The 24264-nt window shown below is 51.6% G+C and overlaps 2 protein-coding genes across 2 annotated transcripts; both read left to right on the top strand.

The window, feature by feature from the left end:
* The first annotated feature begins 2295 nt into the window (after window positions 1-2295).
* On the top strand, window positions 2296-2763 carry EI90DRAFT_3068967 (uncharacterized protein). The gene has a single exon (XM_039061126.1). It carries the CDS (start codon window positions 2309-2311, stop codon window positions 2672-2674), a length of 366 nt encoding a protein of 121 aa, XP_038913301.1. The 5' UTR covers window positions 2296-2308; the 3' UTR covers window positions 2675-2763.
* Window positions 2764-4626: 1863 nt separating this feature from the next.
* On the top strand, window positions 4627-7138 carry EI90DRAFT_2975411 (uncharacterized protein). Its single transcript, XM_039055856.1, has 12 exons — window positions 4627-5089; window positions 5152-5264; window positions 5321-5375; window positions 5432-5717; window positions 5778-5819; window positions 5879-5933; window positions 5999-6113; window positions 6168-6285; window positions 6345-6424; window positions 6475-6537; window positions 6589-6777; window positions 6837-7138. Exons 1-12 carry the CDS (start codon window positions 5087-5089, stop codon window positions 7065-7067), a joined length of 1350 nt encoding a protein of 449 aa, XP_038913302.1. The 5' UTR covers window positions 4627-5086; the 3' UTR covers window positions 7068-7138.
* Window positions 7139-24264: the final 17126 nt, after the last annotated feature.

Below are 24264 nucleotides of genomic sequence, written 5' to 3' on the forward strand. Positions count from 1 at the left end.
GCAGGGATGCTGTCAAATATCGGGTACAGATCCTGTAGGAGGTACAGGTTGCCCGGCATGCGACTAAACGGTTCCAATACGTAACCAACATCCCAACCATCCACCCGGCGCTCAACTACCTACAGAGGCAGGGGTAATTAGGCATCGCGAGGCACTGGATCTAGCGAGGACTGGTGCTGTATCCTGATGCCTGATGATACTGCCCGTCTGGTGGGAGTACGGCCGGAGGACTGTGTCTCACTATACTCACTACAATATCAGCTTGTGGCTGAAGGGAACATTGTATCCATGCCTATCCCAACGAACCCCTTCTCGTCCCAGCGCACAGAGGAGATGCGGACGTCAGCATCACGAACCCCTGAAAAAGGATGAAGTCCCTCTGTTCTGAGTAACCCAGGACTCAGCCTACTGGCAGCAAACCACTCGTTCCGTAAGCTTGGGTGACTAACAAGTCCCTGTAATCCCAGCGGGAACCCCCAAATTTTTGTGGGGAAGGATAATCGATCACGGAGCAATCGAGAGGCGCCTGCTTCGGGCGTTACAGCGTACGCCCCAAGTATATGACAAGGAGGCTATGAAATTTTCGCTGGCTCCGCACTGGGGGCTTCTTTGAGGAAGGAACTTTCAGCTCAGGGCACTCATGAGCTTACCACCGCGATCAGGACTGATCGGATGGACCTGGATGGTCGTGCGCGGGGAATGATTTCGGAGGTACTCCTTCAGGCTCTTACTTTGGAGTGGAAGGTATTAGCTCGTTCTGCATCCCATCAAGAGGGATATAGATAACGAGCGTTGGGTGTTGCGAAAACTCTACGAAAACTCAGATGTGTGAGAAGAGAAATGAATGTGGCGACTCATACTGTAAACGGAAGTCCCTCTGCTCTGCGCTTGCTTCCGCATTCCCTCCCAAACGGTCTTTTGGACGATGACAGTGTGCTGGTTCGCCCACCAACTACGTGCGCCATCGTAGCCCCCTCATCCGAGATTCATGTGGATCTAGATCTCCTGCGCATGCAGCCTCAGTAGACTCGACGCAGCACTTGCGCCCCAGGATTCTCTCCCTCTAACGGGGTGTGTAGAAGCTGCTAGCTTGCATCTGCACGACAACGCCTAACTCCCACTCGCATTCTACCCGAGGTTCAAGAGCTACACGGGACGCCTTTGGATCTTTACGGAAAGCCGTTGATTCATACGTGCTCCATCTCCTCAACTGGACCGCGTTCACGAACGGACGACTGCCGCTATATGGGTCAATGGGACCAAATTTGACATTTAGGCAGTAGGAAACATAGTTTTGATGAGTGCGTTATCTTTCCTTCATCCATACATCACGTAACAGCAATGTGAACGCTCGCTAGACACGGCACATCGCCTGAACTCTTCTGTCCTCTCTCCCGCATCTTACCTCTAGCCAATCTTAGGACAGTGACTGGCGCGGGCCGAAGCGTCAAATCTCAAACAATCCATCCTCGAGCCATAGAGTTTCCGAGGGCCGCGAACGCACAATTAACCGAGTATGTAAACTTGGCTTGAAAGTCCGCTAAACGGACAGTTCTTCTCCCTCTATATCTTTCCAATCGAATTCTCCAGATAGTGACCTACTGCGTGAATCCCAGTGAGTTTCTTGATCATAAACATGATTATCGGCATACGCTGATTTTGAAGAGCCTACACACTCATTTTGCTATGGGGCTAGTAAATCGGCGAGTGATGTGTCGGTCATCGTCTGCCCACGGAGAATAAAAGAATTTGTCGAAACAAAATGGAGCCTTGACTGACTCGCATGTAATTGTAATGTGGGCGTTGTAGCTCTCGTTGTTCAACAAGGGTGCGTGACGGGCTGTAGGGTTTCGAGATCTAGTTTTCTTGCTCTAGGACCCCTTCTTTGAAAGTTGACGCTCTCTCATGAATTAGGCATGATTCTCCTTTACGCGTTTATGGTTTATATGGCCAATCCTCGCTGGGATTTCACTGACTCCCACCCTAAAATTCACAGAAGGGAAACAGCACTGCATTGGGCTCGAAAATTCAATTTCCGCAACATCATCTTGTTTTGGCTATGATTGAGGTTCGTAACCCTCATGTCTCCCCCGAAGCTTACATATGTAATTTGGCCCGCCTTCGATAACAAGTTATGTTCAGCGCACGGCCAGCACAGAGGCCCTAGTACACAAGCAATGAAGATGCATTTGTCGAAGAATTGGGGTATGCACCAGTCAAGTTGATACCAGCTCGTAACAGATCTTTCCTTCAATAATGGTTCCCTCTACTACCCCCGTGATCTACAAAGTGGGCAATCACCGTCAGCATGCACTTCGTTAGGCGAAACACGATCGTATCAATCGTTGCGATGAAATGTTTGCACCGGCCGAGGGCGAATATGTTGAATGGATTAGTCGTCAAAATTACGTGGTTGCGCGTCACGCGCGCCAGTCGTTTACCTGTTTATCCTCGGATCTCCTTGTTTTTGTCTCTTTCCCTCATTTTTCTACATGCGTGTTGGTTATCTCGACAATTTACCTCTCATTGTTTTTCCCATTTCATTTTCGTCTCCATATCAATCGCCGGTCTCCTGTTTCCAATGGCACCTCACACGGTAACAGTGGTGAACAGATTATCGTCGAAATCTCAGATTTATCGCACATCGTTTCGTCTTCATACATGTGCTTTTTAATAGTGTCGATTCATCAGCCCTGATCCCTATTATGTAATTATATTCATCAGAGGTAGAAATGCGGACCTGGACATCTGCGGCCATAGGACTCGGAAAGCACCGCATCCCGTCTGATCTGCGAAGTTAAGTTGAGTACCGCTTAGTTAGTACCATGGTAGGGGACTACATGGGAATCCTGAGTGCTGTAGTTTTATTTTTACTTTTATTTTTCCAGTTTCTCCTTTGGCTTTCTGCCACTTTTTCCAAATTACAAGTACGAACCTTGCCAATTAACAGCGGAGCAACGTAAAGCAATGCGTGCTCAAATTAACGTTTCTATGTTCTGTCTCTCAATCGGTTATCCCTACTTATCCTCTGATCCTTTCTTTGCCACCTTATGTATCTCTATTAATCGCTCATCCTCTACACAATTTCTTCAGAATGTGTTTTCACCTGGTGCTTTGTAGGTTACCGCGAGGCAGCCCACAGCAGGAGTAAGAGAAGGTAGGTCAACTGCACATCCGAAAGGTGTTCCTGCAACTCCATCCGTTTGGGACCAATGTGTAGAACGACGCGTCATAGCCCATTCCACGAATAAGTTGGCGGCCAGCTTGAGGAAAGCTGCGTCGGTCAGAAGCGACTGGGAGCTTGGACATGTAGCGTGGGGAGTTGGCTCTGGTTGTTTCCTTCACCGGTCATCCGGGGGAAATCATCAGCGATGCATGCAAGATAGAGGTATAGTTCCCATTTATTGTTCATCACTCCGTAATTCACAGAATCGCGTCTGGAAAACGCGATTGGGAAGGGCGCCCTGGACGTTTCGGACTGGAGTTGAGTGCAGTTGTTAAGGAATATGAGGTGACAATGTCTTCACACTCAACCTCTATGATACTATGCTTCCAGTGTATGTAGCCGTACACATCGTAGCTCGATATAGTGTACAGGTGTATTTCTTTTGACCCATGCTTCCGTCGTGCATGCCGCACTGCTCCCAAGCCTCGTCCCACCCCCTCTCATCCCCAGTTGTTCGGATGGCCATAACTACCCGGCTCCATCTCGTGGTTATGTAACGCGACGAAGTGGGTACATATTGGGAAGAGAATTGGGGAAGGGCCATGATGAGATGTGCAATTGCCAGCGCAGGCAATTCAACCAATAAAAAATCTACGAATCACTAATATCTCATTCGGCGGCCTGAATGCAATGTATGCATGCCATGATGGGCTTGGCTCAAGTCGACAACGCGTCTTTGAATCCTTATTCGAAAGGCTGCATCATCAATTCCCACTTAACTTATTCCCCTCTCACCAGTAGCACCTTGCTGTACTTCCGCAGGGACGCCAGAGGCCCGCCAAACACTCACAATAATGTTATGTATATTGCCAAACCTAACGCTGCAGAAATAGTGAATGGTACACACATCAGAAACTTCCCCCACAATTCTAAGCAATGTTGCAGCACAAAAGGCATCGAGTGGATAGCCAAGGGAGTGACGAGCTAGTAAGCACTGCCAACGAGCGCACTGGTAAATGCTAAACAATTTGGCTAATATAGACACGAGCATCATGCGGTCGTACCAAGGATTAAATTATATATAAAGGAAATGATGTTCGTAGTGGCATTGTGAAGTTGCGCCGCACTCTCCCTAGATGGTCTTTATGTTGCACTAGGGTTTGATCATGGCGTCATCGAAATCGCTGACATCGATCATCAGCGTAAAATCTGTCGATTGCGGCCCAATTCTGTCAAGAACTCGGTCTGGATCAGATTCGTCAATGGAAGATATCGATGGGAACGTAACAGTCCTCGGCGATGAAATGGCCTCTGTGAAGCTCGGCGCTCTTGCCACTGGTTTATATTCTGCTGGAACCGCCGTCTCAGATAACGGTTGTGCGATTCTCGCGCAATCATCGGAACAAAGCTTGGGCTTCCATTCGTCACCCATTGGCATTTCATTCAATCTTGCCACTTACGAACTTGGGGCCCATTTTCTTCCGAGTGGCCTTACATTGTGCGAGGACCCTAACGTGTGGCTCTGTCGTCGTCAGACAGACCTCTGTTATTTCGCCGTGGGACCATCAAGTCCAACCCTGGCGTCGTTGTACGGAAAAGCAATGACGAGGCGGTGCATGGTGCACAGTGTGTTCGCGCCGGGGCCGGGTGGTGTCGTGAGTCATGACTTGTCGATCTAATAGTAACAGCCTTGCTCTCGCCGACGGAAGTTCGGAGACCTTACACTGCCACCAGACAGACCTACTCGTTGCTTGCTTCACGGGATGATGGGGACGAAAAGAAAAGCCATGACAATCATGCGGCGGTGTGAGCGCCGGCCTATACTTGTCCATCTGACAGGGTTCGAAGGGTTTTAGGGACGCATTTAAAAGGTAATTGATCAACGTCCCTTCGCCTCCACAACCTACGACTATTATTAGGATGGTCAGTAAACGTTGTGGATGCACGAGCATGGCAGCTGTCTCTTACCCCTTGAATGCAATCAGCCCTCTTTTCTTGCTTGCAGCGTGGCCATTCTACTTTTTTGCACGGGTTGTGTTTACGCTACAATTCCGCATGAGGATCTCGCACGCAAATATGCGCCTCAGTTTCGTTTGCAGTATGCTTACTTCACTTCTTACGCACATTTGGCGCTCCGCTGAATGAAGTCCTTAGTCCAAGTGAAGCCTTCTTGCCGAGCTCTATCGAGTTTATGTTTCCGAACTTCAAGGTGGGCGCTGCCACTTGGTGGACAGTCTGGGCGGAGCGTTCAATACCACTGTTTAGGTGTATGACGACAAAGGAAACCTCGTCCCCAACCAGCCACCTCTCCTTACGAGCACGAACCTTGCGTCGTCCTTGCCAAGCAATGGCCAAGGAACTTTCCTTACCGTCCAAAATTATACGAACGCTCTGGGGACGTTCCTTGCTGGAAAGAACCCAAAGACGACTCGTGTTCCCGTCTATACCTTCATCGCTCCCAAAGGAAATGGAGTGGTAGACTTCTACTATTGGACGTACTATCCGTGGAATCAAGGAAAGATAGTAAAAGCGGTTGGAGAAGTTGGTGACCGTGAGCGTGCCATCCAGGCTCGGGTGTGATATTATGTTCAAACTAACGTGGATCGTCCAGATGTGAGTGACTGGGAGAGAATGTCTGTTCGGACTGTCAACGGTGCGCTCTGCGCTGGGGACGCGGGTCTGTCCCCTGATCGCCGATTCTTCGATTTCTAGGCGTTGCCGTGAGCGCGGATTACAATGCTCATTCGGGAGGAAGTCAGTCTACCGGGTACGAGAAATATTATCCTACAAATATAACTCATGCCGAAGTGTTTCTACCATTTCATCTTCCAGGACCATACGCTGGGCTGACGTCCCAAAAGTACCTGGCGAGGATCGCCCTATTGGGTGGGTAGCACAGGGTTCACACGGCATTTGGAACTCCCCTGGAAAGGATGTGTACCAGAATGTAGGAGTCTCTCAGCAGCTGACGGTGCATGCTCAGACGAACCATTCATGACAGGTCAGCTACGGTCAACTCACCGACCAACTTGTTGATGTCACGGCTAATGGTGGTCCGAAATGGGATGCCAAGGCAAACTTGTTCCCCATAATGTATATCCCAGGGGGACCTTACAAGGGTGGAGAAGTTGTTCTTTCTCCATTCGCGGCATATCTGATATCGTTTTGCTGGCGCCAGGTACATTTTCGTGGCTCAACTTCCAGGGCAAGTGGGGTAACAGAGGATTGACAAATTGCTGGTGGTACCACATAGCACCGGTATGCCTGGAGTCAGATTGCAATGCCATTTCTTAGTTTGTTTCCCTTAGGAATGCTCCTTGGTCGATGGACCCGTTGGACCCGCTCGAGATCTCATGAGTGGGCCACCTTCGGTGAGCTAGTCGAAACAAAGCGAATCACCAAGTAACGTCCTTCCATCTCAGAACACTATCGCAACCGCTATCTCCTCAAACAACTCCATCTACAACGTTCATATTTCCCCTAAGTCTAATAGGCCAAATTATGTTGGGGTCACCCAAATTTGTGCATGGATGGAGGGGAACGCAACCAAGACAAGTGCCACCTTTGAATCTGTTCGGTCTACAGGGCATCCCTCAAAAACACTACACAAGGTGAGTTGCATTGTCATGGGGGGCGTGCCAATCTGAATGATTATCGCCTCCTCGTCCAGATTATCGTCCCAGGATGTGGCGCAGGGCACTTTGTGGACTCGTTCGAAGTTTCGGCCTGCAAGAATCGCACTCAGAATAGCTGTGATTTCATGAGAAATGCCACGCGTGCCATCCGGGCTTATCTTCCCGGGAAGAGCGGAATTGTGGCCGCCTCCGCTGTTCAAGTTTCGGACCCCGATTATTGGAGGTGGGAATCAAAGCCATGTGTTGACGTGGGGCTTTTTTTCTGACCATATCCCCAACAGAATTTGAGGCTTCATTACGTGCAACTAGTTTCAGCATTCTAATGGACATTTTGTGCACCTGGTTGCTGAAAGTGTTTCGGGGATCATTGGCAAGCCTCCAACCGATGCACCGTTCGCGACTCGACGTGAGTTGGCCATGAAGTCCTTCATCTGTCCGAGGCATGAGCGAAAGACAGTTCTGCGTGAAGACTCAGTGCATGGCGTTCTTTCCATGTGCATGTGCTTGGTTTTTCCGCTCATCGCAGGTGATCCTTGACGATAGCCTAGTGGAGCAAGAGTGCCTTCAGTGATGAAGCTTTGCGCGAGTTCTCTGATTCCCCACTCCGTCAGATATTAAGTCGTCAAATTGGGAGGGCTAGCAACAGAGTATCCTGCTGTGCGAGTTCTTGGCTAAGCAGAGAGGGGCTACGTGTCGGGCCACGAGAGCCTATAGCAACTGCATGATGGCTACTTAGGAGCTGCATCATCACGAACACCGGATGGTTCTGGGCACTTATTCGGTTTCCGTGAAGATGGTTGCCAGAACGAAAAGTGTCTGTAGTCTGCGGACAAATCTGTCTCTGCCACTCAGCTGGACAATAGAGACAATAATCTGAATTTAGGAGCCAGTAGTATCTGAAGCTAAGCACCAGCAGCACGATATGATGCAAATTTATGCTAATATTGGCCATGGTGTCTCAAGGCCTGGTTTGCTAGAAACTATTGTTGAAAGGCTGCCGGCCCGTCGACAACCCCTTTCATTAATTATCGCACTATCCTCTCGGTGTCCCATCTGGCCGTACACAAGTTACCGCGCAATGACCATATAACACAGGCACTTCAACCGTCACTGCGACAGCATCGTTACTGGCGCAGGCAACTACCAACCAATGTCATTGGGAAGTTCAGTACTTAACATGCACACTGGCCTTATTAACACAGTGTGGGCTGACTAGTATCCTTCCATCGATGGCAGCAAGTCAGCATGCGGTGGCGATGACCCTGTCACCTCGCTGGCGAGCGGCAAGAGCTGGTTCATGTCTGAAACCAGGACTAGAGGGCCGGTGACTCGAAGATGTTATGTGAGGTGAACGGCTCACGTTGTCCCAGTGATCAGCCAAACGAGTTGAGGCATGATGAGCTTGTTTAAGTCGAGTAGTGGGGTCAGCAGTCCCAGCGGGTTCAGTGCAATTTTATACCACTTTCACGATGCGAAGGACCTCCTTTCGATAACGTCTATAGAGGCTGGTAACCTGCCTATCGATAACGACAGTGAGGACGTGAATAAGCGTTAGCCAGTCCACTTCGGCGCCAGGCCGCCTGCCGAGCCATTAACTGGAGCACCATTCTGTTGGAATATCAACAACAACCGAGCTGCAGCGTGGATTGGGGAGTTTTTATTATCGTCGTGACTAACAATGACTATACCTTTTTGTTTCAGAGTCGCGGTACCACGCGCTCCCAATTTACTTTGTCTTATATTGCCAGTTGTCACTGGCAATCACTTTAAGCGATATTGGCTCCAGTCATATAAGTTACGCTGGATGCCGTAATTTTTCTCCCTCCCTCAGTTCTCCATTTCGAGACTGAGGTGATACCATTTCATTCCTATCTGTGTTTGCGCATAACTCATTGTATTTTCATGTTATAGCTATGCGCGATAGGTAAAAATCTTAATACTAGTTCTCCATTTCGAGACTGAGTTATGCGCGATAGCTCCTATTTCATTAGGTTATGAGCCCAGCCATGGCCACCTCAAACGATAGTTCTAAGAATATTTACAACATCGAGAAATTAAAGAACGATGGTCGTAACTATCGAATGTGGTCTATTTGCTGCCACATGATTCTCATCGACAGAGCACTCTGGGAATTTGTCGATCCCAGTTCCAAAACCTCCGACAAACCTTCCTCATCTTCCTCCTCCTCATTGTCCTCTAGCTCTTCTGGCAAAGTGGCTGCTACTTCTCCTGATCCTGCTGTTGTCGAATGGGATAAGAAAAACAGCAACGCTCTCACCCAGATTGCACTCACCATTGAAGACACCCCTCTATCTATGATTGAAGGGAAAGACTCCACTAAAGAAGCCTGGGTTGCCCTGTTGAAATGTTACAATGGAGTCAGTGCACAAGATGCAGCTAGAGTGATGACTCAACTTCATCATTACCAACTAGACAATTCCAAACCTCTTGAGCCTCAGCTGATCGAGATGTGGGGACTTCGGGACCGACTGGCTAGTCTTGGTGATACTTATACTGACGCCAAGTTTGCTATGATAGTGTCCGAAGCACTACCAGAGTCATATGATACCCTTAAAACGATAACATTGGTGGATCTTGACAACGCATCCACGATTGCCTGTGACAAACTCATCGCTCAGATTCTCTGAGAAGAGAAACGGAAATCCAAACCTAGGTCATCTACCGCTCTAATTGCCAAATCTGGAAAGGTTGCTAGCAAAGAGTCAGATAAGTCGGATGGGAAGAAATCTAAAAAGACTAAAGATCACCCACATTGTACAAACACTAACTGTAAATGGAGGTTGGGACACACCTTCAAACAGTGTTGGGCGGAAGGTGGTGGATCTGTGTCAGGGACGCGTCTGGGGTAGAGGAGGCCCGGGTGAGACGCCCGACACTAGGAGCCTCGCGGGGTGTGGAGCGGGCATGCGTACTGGCGGGCCCGGCTCAGGAGGCAGTCCCTGGCCACTTAGACTGAAGTGGAAAAGGGTGTTATTGTTATTAAAAGGGAATACTATGTTACTTACCTGAAGTGGAAAAGGGTGAGAAGAAGGCTACTTCTTCGGTTCCCACTTCAGGTATGTTTATATACATGCGGCTTAGGTCACATGACGGGTGCCACGTCATCCTCGCATACAGCCGTAGTCACCCGGGTGTCCCCGTGGGGGATCCCAAGGGCGTCCGCTGTGAACGCGCGAGCTGGACATAGCGGGGGTCGCCCGAGGTGCCTGGGCTGGGCGTGTCGTGAGTGCGCTGCTGGTGGGTCAATGGTACATTGATACAAGGAAAGGTCGTCCATGTAGAATAAAGAGAAAATAAAGAGAAGGTGAGATAAGTAAAGAGAGAGTGGAATGGAGAAAGAAAGAAAGAAGAAGGGGGGGAGGAGGTAGGGGAAGACCGGGTGGCGGGGTACCGGGTGAAGTGGGGCCGGGTGGGGCCGGGTCAGGTGGGTGTGCCCTGACATCACCCCCTCCTTAAGCCGCTTCGCCTCGAAGCGGCCAGGTGGTTCTCCCTCTCTCTTCCCGGGGCCTGGGGGTGTGTCCTGTGGAATTCCTCGATCTGGTCGGGGGCGTGGACTAAGTGGTCCCGCTGGAGCCATTGGTTCTCTGAGTTTGGCCAGCCAGCAAACTTCACTAGATACCAGAGTTTCCAGCGTAGCCACTTAGAGTCTAGTACTTTCTCGACTTCATATTCTTCGTCTCCATCTACGAGCTCTGGGCCCGGGCGTGGGTCGGTGGGTCGTTCCCTGATGTCGTCCGGGTGGTATGGTCTGACGTTTGTCATGGATACGACTGGGTGAACTCCTTTCTGTCGTGCGGTGAGTTGAAGTTTGATGGCAGCCGGGGAGACGACTTTGACGATCTTGAAGGGGCCAAGCCATTTGTGGTCCAACTTTTTGGTCGGGCGGTCGGTCGTGTAGTTTTGCGCATTGAGCCAGACTTGGTCACCTTCTTGATACTTTGGGGCCGTCTCGCGATCTCGGTCGTAGTAGCGGGCCATTTCGTCCGCTGCGTGTTCCAGCGCTGCTTTCGCCTCCTCCTGCATTTTCATCATCCTTGACGAGAATGCATCAGTGGCTTCCACCTCAGACGTGCGTGTGGGTTCTGTCCCCATCCTGGGGTGTTGGCCGGTGTCGAGTTCGAAAGGGGTTCGGTGGGTGGAGGAGTGGATGCAGTTATTATAAGAGAATTCCGCTAAGGGGAGCCAATCCGCCCAGTCATCTTGGCGATGGTTGACAAACACCCGGAGGTAGGCCTCGATCTCCTGATTGACCCGCTCCGTCTGTCCGTCCATCTGGGGGTGGTAGGGCGCAGAGGGGGTGAGCTTGACACCTAGGAGGTCCGCGAGCTCTTTTGAGAAGCGGGAGACGAAGGCGCTCCCTCTATCGCTGAGGATCTCCTCAGGGAGGCCGTGGTGCCTCCAGACATGCTCTAGGAAGAGCCGTGCGATACCCTCCGAGTCCACGGTCGTCACAGTGGGGACCGCGTGGATGCGTTTGGATAGGTGGTCCACCACTACGAGGATGGCATTGTATCCTTTTGACTCTGGGAGCTCCCCTACCATGTCCACTGAGATCACCTGCCAACGATGGGTGGGGACTTTGTTTGGGGTGAGCTTCCCAACTTTTCGTGAGGGGAACGACTTGACGCGGTTGCAGGTATCGCACCCGCGTACATATCGCCCGACGTACTCTGCCATCCGGGGCCACCAGTAGTCACGGGAGACGAGTTCCAAGGTTTTCCATCGCCCTGGATGCCCCGTCGCCCGTGCGTCGTGGTGTAGCCGTACCAGATCGTGATGGAGTTGGGGGTCTTTTGGAACGTACACTCTCCCCCGGTATAGGACTAGGTCTCCCTGCTCCTCCCACTCGTCCGATCTTAGTGTCCCTTCTCTCAGCTCTCATATAGCTTTTACCACCCTCTCATCGTGGTCTTTTGCCCCGCGTATTCTCTCTAGGATGCCTGCTTCCTCTCCTTCTACTGAGACCGCCTCCGTCGCGCGAGCTTCGAACCAGGCTGGTTGGAGGAGGGTCAGCCCTTCATTGTCGTCCTTCCCTTTCGGGTGGTCGGCTCGACGGGAGAGTGCGTCCGGCTTCCCCATGAGTTTCCCTGGGCGGTGGACGAGGGTGAAGTAGAAGCGGGAGAGGAAGAGGGTCCACCGGGCCTGGCGCCGGTTTAACCTCTGGGCTGTCCGGAAGTAACTCAGGTTACGGTGGTCAGTGTAGATTTCGACCTTCTCCCCGGCACCTTCTAAGAAGTGTCGCCACTCTTCCAGGGCTCGGACGATTGCGAGCATCTCTTTGTCGTATATCTCGTAGTTACGCTCCACGTCCGTGAAGCTCTTGGACATGAATGCTACCGGGTGGAACTCCCTGTCCGCTTGGAGTTGGGAGAGGACTGCACCGGTTGCGAAGTTAGAGGCGTCACATTCAAGCCTGAAGCGGCCAGTGTCTGTAGGGAAGGAGAGGACAGGGGCGGTGGTGACGGCTTCTTTGAGGGCTCAGAAGGCATAGTCCTCGTCTGGGCCCCAGTTCCAGGTTTGGGTCTTCCGGGTTAGCGTGTGGAGGGGCCGTGCTTTCTCGGAGAAGTCTTTGATGAAGCGACGGTAAAAGTTCACGAACCCCAGGAAGGACTGCACTTCCTTCACCTTGGTTGGGGTCGGCCAGTCAAGGACTCCACGGATCTTCACGGGGTCCATCGCGACGCTGCCCTCTGAGATGACCAGGCCCAGGTAGTCGATCTGCGTCCGTTCAAATTTACACTTCTCCGGCTTCAGGAAGAGCTTTCTCTTCCGTAACGTCTCTAGGACTTCTCGGACTACCCTCCGGTGCTCCTCTAGGGTGGCTGTGAAGATGAGAATGTCGTCCATGTAACAAATGACGACCTCCCGATTGATGAAATCCCGAAGGATGTCGTTCATCATGGTCTGGAAGGTCGCGGGTGAGTTACATAGGCCGAAGAACATCACCATGGGCTCGAACAGCCCTCGATTGGTTGCGAATGCTGCTTTCCACTCGTCGCCATCCTTAATCCGGACGTTGTTAAACCCCCATCGTAAGTCCAGAGCTGAGAAGTACTTGGCGTTGCGGAGGCGGGCAAGAACGTCTGAGATGAGTGGAAGTGGGTACAAGTTCTTTACCGTGATCTCGTTCAATTTCCGGTAGTCCTGGACCAGGCGTAGCGACCCGTCCTTCTTCTTGACGAAGAAGACTGGAGCCCCCATCGGGGACTTGGAGGGTCGTATGCGCCCATTCTGCAAGTTCTCGTGCAGGAACTCGTCCAACTCTTTCTGCTCCGGCCGTGAGAGGGGAAAAGTCTTCCCCCTGGGTAGTTTGGCGTCCGGGACTAAGTCTATAGCGTGGTCCCAGGGCTTCCAGGGGGGTAGTTGGTCGAAGGCTTCTTTCGAGAACACGTCTCGGAAGTCCTGGTAGTGCTCTGGCACCAACACTTCAAACGGCACGGGTTCTGCCCCCGGGTCATGGGCTTCTTGGGCCATCCGCTGGGAGGGTGTCGTAGTCGCTCTCAGGTCATGCCCCCACCCCGGGGGAATGATCGCGGCATAGATCCCGTCCCTGGGTTCTAGGGCAAGGTCCGGGTCGCTTCGTGCCTCTGGCAGCTTGCAGGAGGATGGGCAGCGGGACATGGTGACTTTCTGTCGTGCCCAATCCACTTCCGGGTTGTGGTGCAACAGCCACGAATGTCCTATGATGAGGGACTGTCGCCCAAGGTTTGCAACCATGAACCGGGCTCGCTCTGTGTGTCGTCCGAATGTCAGGAGGGCCTCCAGTTCCTCAGTTATGGCTCCATTCTCGTTGGGGGTCCCGTCGACGTTGCGGACTGGGATGGGCTGAGGGAGCCGGGTGGTCTCAAGGTTGTGCTTCCGGATGAATTCGGGGCTTACGAAGTTCCCGGTGGCTCCTGAGTCCAGGAGGGCTGACATGGATACAGAAGCGAGGGAGGTCAGGGCGGTCAGCTTCACGGTGAGGCTGAGCGACCTGGGGGATTGTTTAGAGAGGGCGTAGATGGTGGGTGGGGACACCGCTACCTCAGGTGTTACCCCTGGGGTTTGTCAGGGCACACCCGCCTGACCCGGTTCCACCCGGGCCCACCTGGGCCCACCTCACCCGCTCACCTGCTCACCCGCTCCCCGCTACCCATCCTTCCTCCCTCTTCCCTCTTTTCTCTTCCTCCTTTATTTCACTCTCCCTTTCTGTTTATTCTTTCTATTTACACGGACCACCTTCCCTTGTATCATTGTACTGTTGACCCATCCGGCTCGGACACCCTGGGTGACCTCCCGCTACGCCCAGCATGCGCAGATGCCCTCGGGATCCCCCGCGGGGATACCCGGATGGCTGTGGCCCTCTCCGCAGATGACGTGGCACCCGTCACGTGACCCAAGCCGCATGTACATAAATGTACCTGAAGTGGGAACTGAAGAAGTAACCTTCTTCTCACGTTTTCCACTTCAGGTAAGTAGTGTAGTTCTTCCTTTTAATAACAACTCACGTTTTCCACTTCAGTCTAAGTGGCCAGGGACTATAGTCCCAGATCGGGCCCGTCAGTACGTGCGCCCGCTTCGCCCCCCGAGAGGGTCCCTCTGCTGGGCGCTACAGCCGGGCCCCCTCCACCCCGGACACGTCCCTGACAGGGTTCTTTCACTCTCTTGTGCTGGAGATGCGCTTTTTCTCCTTTTCTTTGCGATAACTCGGTGAAGCTTTGGCATTGCTGGCTTACGCGCTTTGCGGTATTTACACGAGTTATGCTCTACGGGCGCCCGGGACGCATCCCTCACCGGCCGCCTTCCTGAAAATCCTCCTGAGGCCCTGCCTCTGGCTCTTCCCCCTCTCCCTCTGGTTCCTCAGTCAGCTGCCTCTTCAACCCCTCCATCAGTGCTCGAAGGTCTTCTGGGTGGAGGCGTCGGACTCGGTGGACCTTAGGTTGCGGGCAGTCTCGTGCGATATGCCCTGGGGCGTTACAGTTGTAACACAGCCCGTTCCTCCTGTGGTCAGTCTTCGAGCGGTCGAGGTCCATGGGTTGCGGGCCCGTCCCTGTAGGGGGGCGGGCTGCAGGAGTTGGGGGCGGGGCTGTGGGCCCAGGTCGTGGGGCTGCGGGTGTGGGACGTGCGTGAGGGGGGTTTGTAGTTGGCGGGGGTCGCGTCAGGGTAAACGGAGGCCTGGGCGGGGGCACGCGGGGTTGTGTCGCCTGGAAGCGTCGCCACTGGTTGTCCAGGAGGGTGGCTTCACGTTTCCATTCGGCCCAGGTGGTAGGCATGGGGTGGAGGCGGTATATGCTTTCACGGAGCTGGGCGTTGATTGCTTGCTCGAAACGGTCGACAAGCCCAATGTCGCCCAGCCGCGAGGCGGGTCCCAGTATCTCGAACTCCTGGATGATTTTGTCCACGGAGTCACTCCCCTGTCGGATGCTTGCCAACTTCTGCCGGGCAGTGGCTTCCCGGTTGGGGTCTTGGAACATGGCATCGAGTTCCGTGTTGAACTCGTCCATGGTGAGGGTGGGAGAGTTTGCCGTCAACAGCGCGATGGTACGCTGGGTCGCCCATGCTCCTGCGGTCCCCCCCTTCATGTAGGACAACACGAAGAGGATCTGAGAGAGGGGGGTGGGGAACTCGGCCGCATGGACGTGGAAATAGATGCCACATTCGGCCTTGAAACGGTCAAGGTCCTCGCTGGCTCCTGAGAAGGCAGTGGGGGGGGCAACCTTAGGCCCCTTGGGTCTGGGCGCAGATGGGGGTGCAGGGGCGGGTGTAGGTGTGGGCATGGGGGCGGGTGCCGGCTGGTTCAAGACCTGGCTTTCGATGATGGCCTGTAGTTCTTGGAACCGGGCCAGCAGGTCGTCGTACTGCTCTTCGGTTACCATGGCAGGGGAGGGAGGAGGGATAGGGGAGACGAGGTTGAAGCCTTCTTCTGCTGTCAGGGACGCGTCCGGGGTAGAGGAGGCCCGGGTGAGACGCCCGACACTAGGAGCCTCGCGGGGCGTGGAGCGGGCGTGCGTACTGGCGGGCCCGGCTCAGGAGGCAGTCCCTGGCCACTTAGACTGAAGTGGAAAAGGGTGTTATTGTTATTAAAAGGGAATACTATGTTACTTACCTGAAGTGGAAAAGGGTGAGAAGAAGGCTACTTCTTCGGTTCCCACTTCAGGTATGTTTATATACATGCGGCTTAGGTCACATGATGGGTGCCACGTCATCCTCGCATACAGCCGTAGTCACCCGGGTGTCCCCGTGGGGGATCCCGAGGGCGTCCGCTGTGAATGCGCGAGCTGGACATAGTGGGGGTCGCCTGAGGCGCCCAGGCTGGGCGTGTCGTGAGCGCGCTGCCGGTGGGTCAATGGTACATTGATACAAGGAAAGGTCGTCCGTGTAGAATAAAGAGAAAATAAAGAGAAGGTGAGATAAGTAAAGAGAGAGTGGAATGGAGAAAGAAAGAAAGAAGAAGGGGGGGAGGAGGTAGGGGAAGACCGGGTGGTGGGGTACCGGGTGAAGTGGGGCCGGGTGGGGCCGGGTCAGGCGGGTGTGCCCTGACAATCTGAAGGCCAACGGCTGGCGAAGTCGAGTGACAAACAAGCCATGAAGGATAAGAAGAAGGACACCAAGATCGACCTTTTTCTGGTAGAAGAACAGGTGGCGGTTGCAGGGAGCGATCGTGCACAGATGACTGAATGGGTTATAGACTCTGGGGCGTCATCACATATCTGTGCTAATCGCAATTGGTTCTCTTCATACTCACCTTTACATCCTCCTCGTCCTGTCTACCTTGGCGACAAACATGCACTTTTTGCCACTGGTCAGGGCCAGATCGAAGTCATCCTCCACAATGGGACCAAAGATTGTTGCATCATCATCACTAACATTCTTTATTGTCCGAAAATCAGCACTAACCTTCTCTCCGTGGCATGCTTGACCTCAGTTGGGGTACAAGTTCATTTCTCTGTCCACAGTTGCCGGATCCTCAATCCAAACAACAAAGTACTTGGCATTGCCAAGACTTCTGGTGGCCTTTATAGGCTACCTTGTATCGTAACTGGTTTAGATTGTGCGTACATCAGCAGAGATGTCGAGGATGGGAATGTCGAAGCCATGCTGGTTGCTCGAACAACCACAGCAACAGTGTCTCTTGATGTTTGGCATGCCTGACTCAGACACATCTCGACGCAGTCGATTCTGAAGATGGTCCGGAGTGGGATGGCCAGGGGAATGGAAGTGATTGGGGATGGGAAGGGAAGTTCTACCTACTGTGAAGAGTGTGAAGCGTCAGCCCATACACGTTCCCCCATTCCAAAGTCGACACTTACCCATTCTGACAAAGTTCTTGGATGCATTTTTTCAGATGTATGTGAGGTACAGACCATGACATGCAAAGGGTATCAATACTTCATCACATTCGTTGATGACCACTTGTGATATCTCACTGTCTATCCTATCAAGAAGAAGAGCGACGCCCTCGAGAAGTTCAAAGAGTTCCTAGCTCAAGCTGAACATCAGTTGGGGAAAAAGCTGAAAATCTTACGTACTGATGGTGGTGGTGAGTACTTCTCTAACGACTTCACCCAATACCTCAAAGACATCGGCATCGTCCATGAGAAAACCAATCCCCACACCCCCCAAGAGAATGGTGTAGCCAAGTGTGTTAACTGGACTCTCGTTACGATGGTGATTGTGATGCTTGAGAGCATCAAATCCCTTGTTGGATGGACCGCTTGGCCATATGCCCTCAGGCACGCTGCACTCATCAAAAACGTCGTTCCCCATTCCACCCTTCCTGATGATGTTTCTCCCTTCGAGCTATGGACAGGCAACAAGCCATCAGTATCCACGATACACACCTTTGGATGCAAGGCTACTCTTGCTATTCCTGAAGGTCAATGGGATAAACTTGCTGCCCAATCCATCATGGGAATCCATCTAGGTCTCGCTGTCAGCAAAAAGGCCTTTGTAATATATGACCCTGACGCTCGAAAAATCCACAAGTCTCATGATGTCCACTTCTTCGAGGGTTCACCTGATTCTGAACGTGTTACGATCGAATCTCCCATAGTGGATTCTCTCTCGCATGTGGTTGACAGGGGAAGTATGGTTGGATCTGGTGACAGGGAGGTAGAGAGGGAAGATGATGAGCGCAGAAGTGTCAGGGCACACACCCTGACTAGCCCGGACCCGGACCCGCATCCGGACCCGCTTCCACCCATGGTGCTTCCCACATGCGTGCACGCTCCGCGTGCCGCATGCTCCGGGCCCGGTTCCTACCCCTTCATGTGACTTCCGGGTATCCCTGGAAGTTTGCCTGATATTGTGGCCACTGTGGGAAGATGAGAAGTTAGCTTCCTTCTCATCTTCTTACCCACAGTAGGCAAGTGTATCTACTTGCCTCTTCATTTATACATCTTCTTACCCACAGTAGGATTGTGCCCTGGGTAGGGCTGGCCAGACCTGAGGCTGTGGGCCATAGGGGAGGGTCATGGGGACCCAGGAGTCGTCCCCTGACAAGAAGTTGCATGGATGGTGATGAGAACGGTGGGGAAAGGGACAATGGTGATGATGGACAAGTGGATGGATTGAATAGTGTGATCGGTGGAGATGTCGGGGAAGAATCTGTACCAGAGGGACCACGATGATCGAGATGTGAACAACATGTGCACACGAGAGATGATGACGATCAATATTTCATGAGTTCCTATAGCTGATCCAATCAGCCCCATTCCACAGACACCCAACCAGTGGGCGAATCCCATGCCTACGTCGCCCAATCTGATATTCCACTCACCTACAAGAGCGCCATGAACCGCCCCAACTCTGATGCCTGGCTTGAAGCTTGCCAAGATGAACTATTGTCCTTGAAGGAAACCCAGACCTATGTTCCGGTTAGTACTGATGAAGTTGATGTTTGAAATGTCGTCGGCTGTCGTTGGGTATTCGCCTTGAAGAAGGGAGTGGACGGCTCTGTTGAACGTTACAAGGTGTAGGGAATGGATGTGTGGTGATGTGTGCTGTGCACGCTTTCTTTATTCATTGTTTATTACTCTTTATTTCTCGATGTAAACAATGTATATAAATTGCGGGGAAGGGTGAAACAGGTTTTCACTCTTCTCCTCCCCTGTCAAAATAAAGCTCTATACTGCCTAACTTCTGACAGCTTGAGGATAGCAAGAGTCAACACCAAGGTCGGAACCTCAACCGACCTTACACTTTTTTAGGCATAATAGGCTTAAATTCTCACGTTTAAATCACCCGTGCGCGCTTCGAGGACGCGCGCATACTCTTTTTAGTATATTCTCGTGCCCAACTCACGCACTTCTCTCCAGACGCGTCTATACGCTCTAGGAACCTTTCCCACATGCAATCCACACGTGCGCGACTCTCAGACGCGCGCCTGTGTTGATTTGGCCGTTCTCACTCGAAGTTCACATGCCCACGCACACCTAGAAAACGCATGCTTGCATCGACTTCGCTTACTTCTTTTGTGTCCACGGCTCCCTAGGCTCACACTCAGGATTTCTGGGTCTTCCTCACACGCTTCCCATGTCCACATACGCTTTCTGGCAACACACACAATATTCGCGCCCACGCACACTGAAACACTCATGCCAGCACACTCCTCGCGCGTTATTCACATGTTGGCAGCATTCCAGACGCTCACTTGCATTCCTTACATGCGTTTTTCGATCCCGCATTCTCACACGCGTGTGTGCGACTTATACTCACCATGTATTGGCTTGATGGACGCGATCTCGATTCGAATGGAATTCTGCTGCGAGACTTGGCTCAGTACTGGGACAAACCCAGATGCAGAGAAGTGGAGAATAAGACTATAAGTGCAATAGACGTGCTCGCCAGCGGTCTCAGATCCGTGGTTGCTGCAGATGATCACCAGCGATGGTTGATCTCTGCCAGCAAGTATGTTGATGCCATTATTTGGTTTGCGCAGCAACAAGCTCTGTGGAGTTACGAGGATAAGGGTGTTGGCTTTGGGTCATGTCATGAGATGTTCGAGTGGCTGGATTCCGTTCATGCCAAGTGGGTTGCGACTCCGATGCCGCGCTTGTATGCGCTTGCTTGCAAAAGATACATCAAATCCCTACCCACAGAATCCCTAGGTCCCTCGACACTCTCCATGTCCCAACAACCTCTATCCCCCTGCCCACTTGGGTTTTTCACCAAACCCACACCCAATGTCGCGTCAACGTCCAATCCCGGACATGTTAACTTGGAGACGCCTTCGGCACATCAACATTGTGTTGATTGTGTGTGTCAGAGACCAGATTCGAGACGAAGGAGTGTCTCCGTAATGGAGGGCTTCGGCCTCAGCGACTTCTGCCAAGAGCGCTGTGCCTAGTGACACGTCCGTGCCCTAACTTACTGACTGGCAATTAGAACCTAGGGGGGTAACTCTAGTTGATTTTTCTACTGGGGCGTAACCTATGTACAAGTGGGATATATATATGGTTACAGCGGGGACGGGTCCGCAATTGGCGGAGCCGAACGGAGCGGAGCTAACGGGGTTTAACCATTAGCCGACTGAATATTACCGACGAGTCGGTTCGCAGGGTTAGCGGAAAGGCAGGCGATAACCCAGAAACGGAAAGGAGGGATAGGCCCGAAGGTGGGTTCTGCAGGGCAGGTGAGTGTATTGCCCAGCGGAGGCGGGGGTGCGCTAGCGGACGTCGGAGCTGTCCGGAAGTCTTCAGGGCTCTGTACTTAGGGAGGCGTAGGTAATAAATTGAAATGAGGGGGTGGTGACCATCGAGGGGTACCGAGAGGATTGCGGAATGCAGGGGCTCCAAGGTTGGTGAGGGAGGAGCGGAGTTGGAACGGAGGGATCGGAGGGACCGGAAGTCGATGGCCGGGAATGGATATGACAGTGTGGCCTCCAACGATGATTCAAGCCGCACTGCTGCGTGTGCTGATGCTGTTGCATCGCCGGCTGCAACTCAACATCCACATCAACCCCCGCTTCCTCCCAAGTTGACGCCCACATTGTCAACACCGTCCAATGCATCGGCGCCGGCATCGACTGATGCGCCACTGTCGTCCAGCGCGTCCATGCCCTCCTCTGATGTGTCGGCAACATCGAAACGTCGTCGTCGTCGAGGCCGGAAGAAGCGCCAATCCGAGCGTCATTCTGCTCCCATCACTCCCGTGCCATCCATTTCCTCTTCCGTCCATTCTCCAATCCCCTTTCCCCCCACTTATTTTAAATGGAAATCACCAAAAAATTTCACATTTCCATTTCTTACATATGCTGCTGTTGTTGGTGGCAAAACAATGCAGCCATGTATTCCATTCCCAATTCTCGCCACCCCTGATACACATCCTCAAAGGCCATTTAAGGATGTCCATTGACACCGAACTAAGGATCCACCTTAGTTTAAGTCCACCCATCATTCCTTCTCGATTTTCGAACACCCAATGGTTGTTCTAGTGGGGGAGGATGTAGGGAATGGATGTGTGGTGATGCGTGCTGTGCACGCTTTCTTTATTCATTGTTTATTACTCTTTATTTCTTGATGTAAACAATGTATATAAATTGCGGGGAAGGGTGAAACAGGTTTTCACTCTTCTCCTCCCCTGTCGAAATTACAGCTCTATACTGCCTAATTCCTGACAGCTTGAGGATAGCAGGAGTCAACACCAAGGTCAGAACCTCAACCGACCTTACACAAGGCAAGGATTGTTGCTAAAGGTTTTGGTCAAATCTTTCAAGTTGACTATGATGAAACTTTCGCACCTGTTGTCAAATGGGTCTCTATCCAGATCCTACTTGCCATCACTGTGCGACTCGATCTCGAGGTCCACCAAATGGATGTAAAGACCGCCTTTTTGAATGGCGATCTCCAACATACTATCTACATGGATCCACCAGCAGGGAGTGTGGACTATGGGAAGGAGAATGTGGTATGGAAGTTAGAGAGGAGCCTATACGGTTTGAAGCAGGCCTCACAGGAATGGTACAAGAAGGCTAAGAAGGAATTCGCAAAACTCGGCTTTCTCCGGTGTGATTCAGACCATGCCGTGTTCATCCATCGTGGGAAGGGACATGTCTTCTGCATTATCGCGCTATACATCGATGATCTGATGATCTTATCCAACGATGTCAAGGTTCTTAACGCCAAGAAGTCCCAGCTCATGATGGCCTTCAAGATGAAGGATCTCGGTATTGAAATTATGAACTAGTCGCGTATAAGCGCTCAGTTCCAAGTACATGAACTAATAAGATTGATAATCACCTAGTCGCATATAAGCGCTAGGGTAGTATGTACAATCATCAGAAAGACATACAGGATGCAAAGAGATAGATATCTCACCTCAGTTCCAAGTATGTGAACTGAGAAGAGAAGAGGGAAAAATTGCACGAGGCGGCTTTTAAGCCATCCTCGACTGCGTCCATCAACATGGTCGCCATAAACGGTAGCATCGGGCAATCCTACAAGGAAATGTCCGTGTGCAAGAAATATAGTCCATTGTATTCAATGGTCGGTCCACAGCGTACCAAGAAACAAGAATTTCAACACTCGGGGACATTCATTGGTTTTTAGGACTTGAGATCACACGCAATCGATCCCAGCACCTAATCTCAATATCCCAGACCCACTACGTAAAAGACATTCTCTCACGTTTTGGTTTTGCTGACTCTCATCCGATTTCCACTCCCATTGCATCCAACTTCAAACTACCCCACCTTGATGCTCCTGAAGTCAATGTACGCGATGCTCAGTACACGTCCTGATATTGCGTATTCAGTGGGTGCGCTGAGCCAATACTCTGCCAATCCTGGGAAGGAACATCTCGCTGCCGTTAATCGTGTATTCATTTTAAATATAAGGCTATGGCGCGTAAGTGTCTCAGACTCATGTTAGAGATCTATAAATTGTATGTACCTATGGCGCGTAAGTGTCTGCGCCAACAGTTAGACAATTTTTGTAAAGAATGATAAAATCTATCTCACCTCAGACTCGTGTTAGAGATCTGAGGGAGAGGGAGTCCAAAAAACTCCCTTCTTATACACGAACTACACCAGTGGCGAGCCGTCGCATAAAGAAGAAAAATGGGGTGCAAAAGACGTGCCCCAAAACTTCACTTCCGCCACCAACGATCAACACCGTCCTCGCCACTCCGTCGTCGGAACCGATTGTTGATATTCCAACAATTCAGATACTTGAACTATTCACGAAACTACAAGCTAGTCTATAACGGTAAAGTTTGCGATGATGATTTTACAGGCTATTCTGACTCCGATTGGGTGGGTGACTCACGCAATCATCAATCCATTTCCGGCTTTGTGTTCAAGATTGCTGGCGCTGCCGTCTCTTGGAGTTCAAAGAAACAATCGTCAACAGCCCTTTCCAGCACAGAAGGTGAATACATGGCGTTGACTCACGCGCCTAAGGAAGCCATTTGGATTCAGCAGTTTCTTGGCAACGTCCTCAAACCCCCTTCTATTCCTCACACCATCCTCGGCGACAATCAGGGTGCTCTTGCCCTTGCTGCTAACCCCACCTTCCATGTGCGGACTAAACACATCCGCGTCAGACAACATTTCATTTGAGAATGCGTTGACAATGGAGATGTAGAGCTCGATTACATCCCGACGGCCAATCAGGTGGCTGACGTTCTTACTAAAGGACTTGTGCTGGCTAAACACGACAAGTTCACCAAAGGTATGGGAATTATCGATGGTCATGATTGTTGAGTGGGCATGTTGGAATATCAATGCTCATCAACAACAACCGAGCTGCAGCGTGGATTGGGGAGTTTTTATTTTAACTTAATATCATCGTGACTAACAACGACTATACCTTTTTGTTTCAGAGTCGCGGTACCACACGCTCCCAATTTACTTTGTCTTATATCACCAGTTGTCACTGGCAATCGCTTTAAGCAATATTGGCTCCAGTTGTATAAGTTACTGTACTAGCACGACCAACAACCGGTTCCCACGGCCTCCGGGAGTTGCCGGAGGCTGCCAATCAATTCAGTTGTATTAATTTTCAATTCAATCCAAGACCCTCGCGTTACGCGTTACCGGTTGTTGGTCATGCTAGTACAGTATGCTGGATGCCGTAATTTTTCTCCCTCCCTCAGTTCTCCATTTCGAGACTGAGGTGATACCATTTCTTTCCTATCTGTGTTTGCGCATAACTCATTGTATTTTCATGTTATAGTTACGCGCGATAGGTAAAAATCTTAATACTAGTTCTCCATTTCGAGACTGAGTTACGCGCGATAGCTCCTATTTCATTACATTCTGCAAAAGTTGGAGCGCTACGTCGTGGCCTATCCTATAGAGGATGGTCACCTGCGGAGGCTGTGGCTGTGCATGCATTCGTGCTGTTCTGTTACGCCTGGCTGATTGCCGGCTCCTGTACACCTTCAACCAGGCGATAGGCCCGATGGCTCTGGTTTGCACCACGAGTTTTGGACTGGATAAGGTGGTCCAGTCCTTGACGCTCT

The sequence above is a fragment of the Cantharellus anzutake genome (assembly GCF_015039405.1).
Source record: "Cantharellus anzutake strain C23 chromosome Unknown EI90scaffold_43, whole genome shotgun sequence".
In the NCBI taxonomy this organism is placed as follows: Eukaryota; Fungi; Basidiomycota; class Agaricomycetes; order Cantharellales; family Hydnaceae; genus Cantharellus; species Cantharellus anzutake.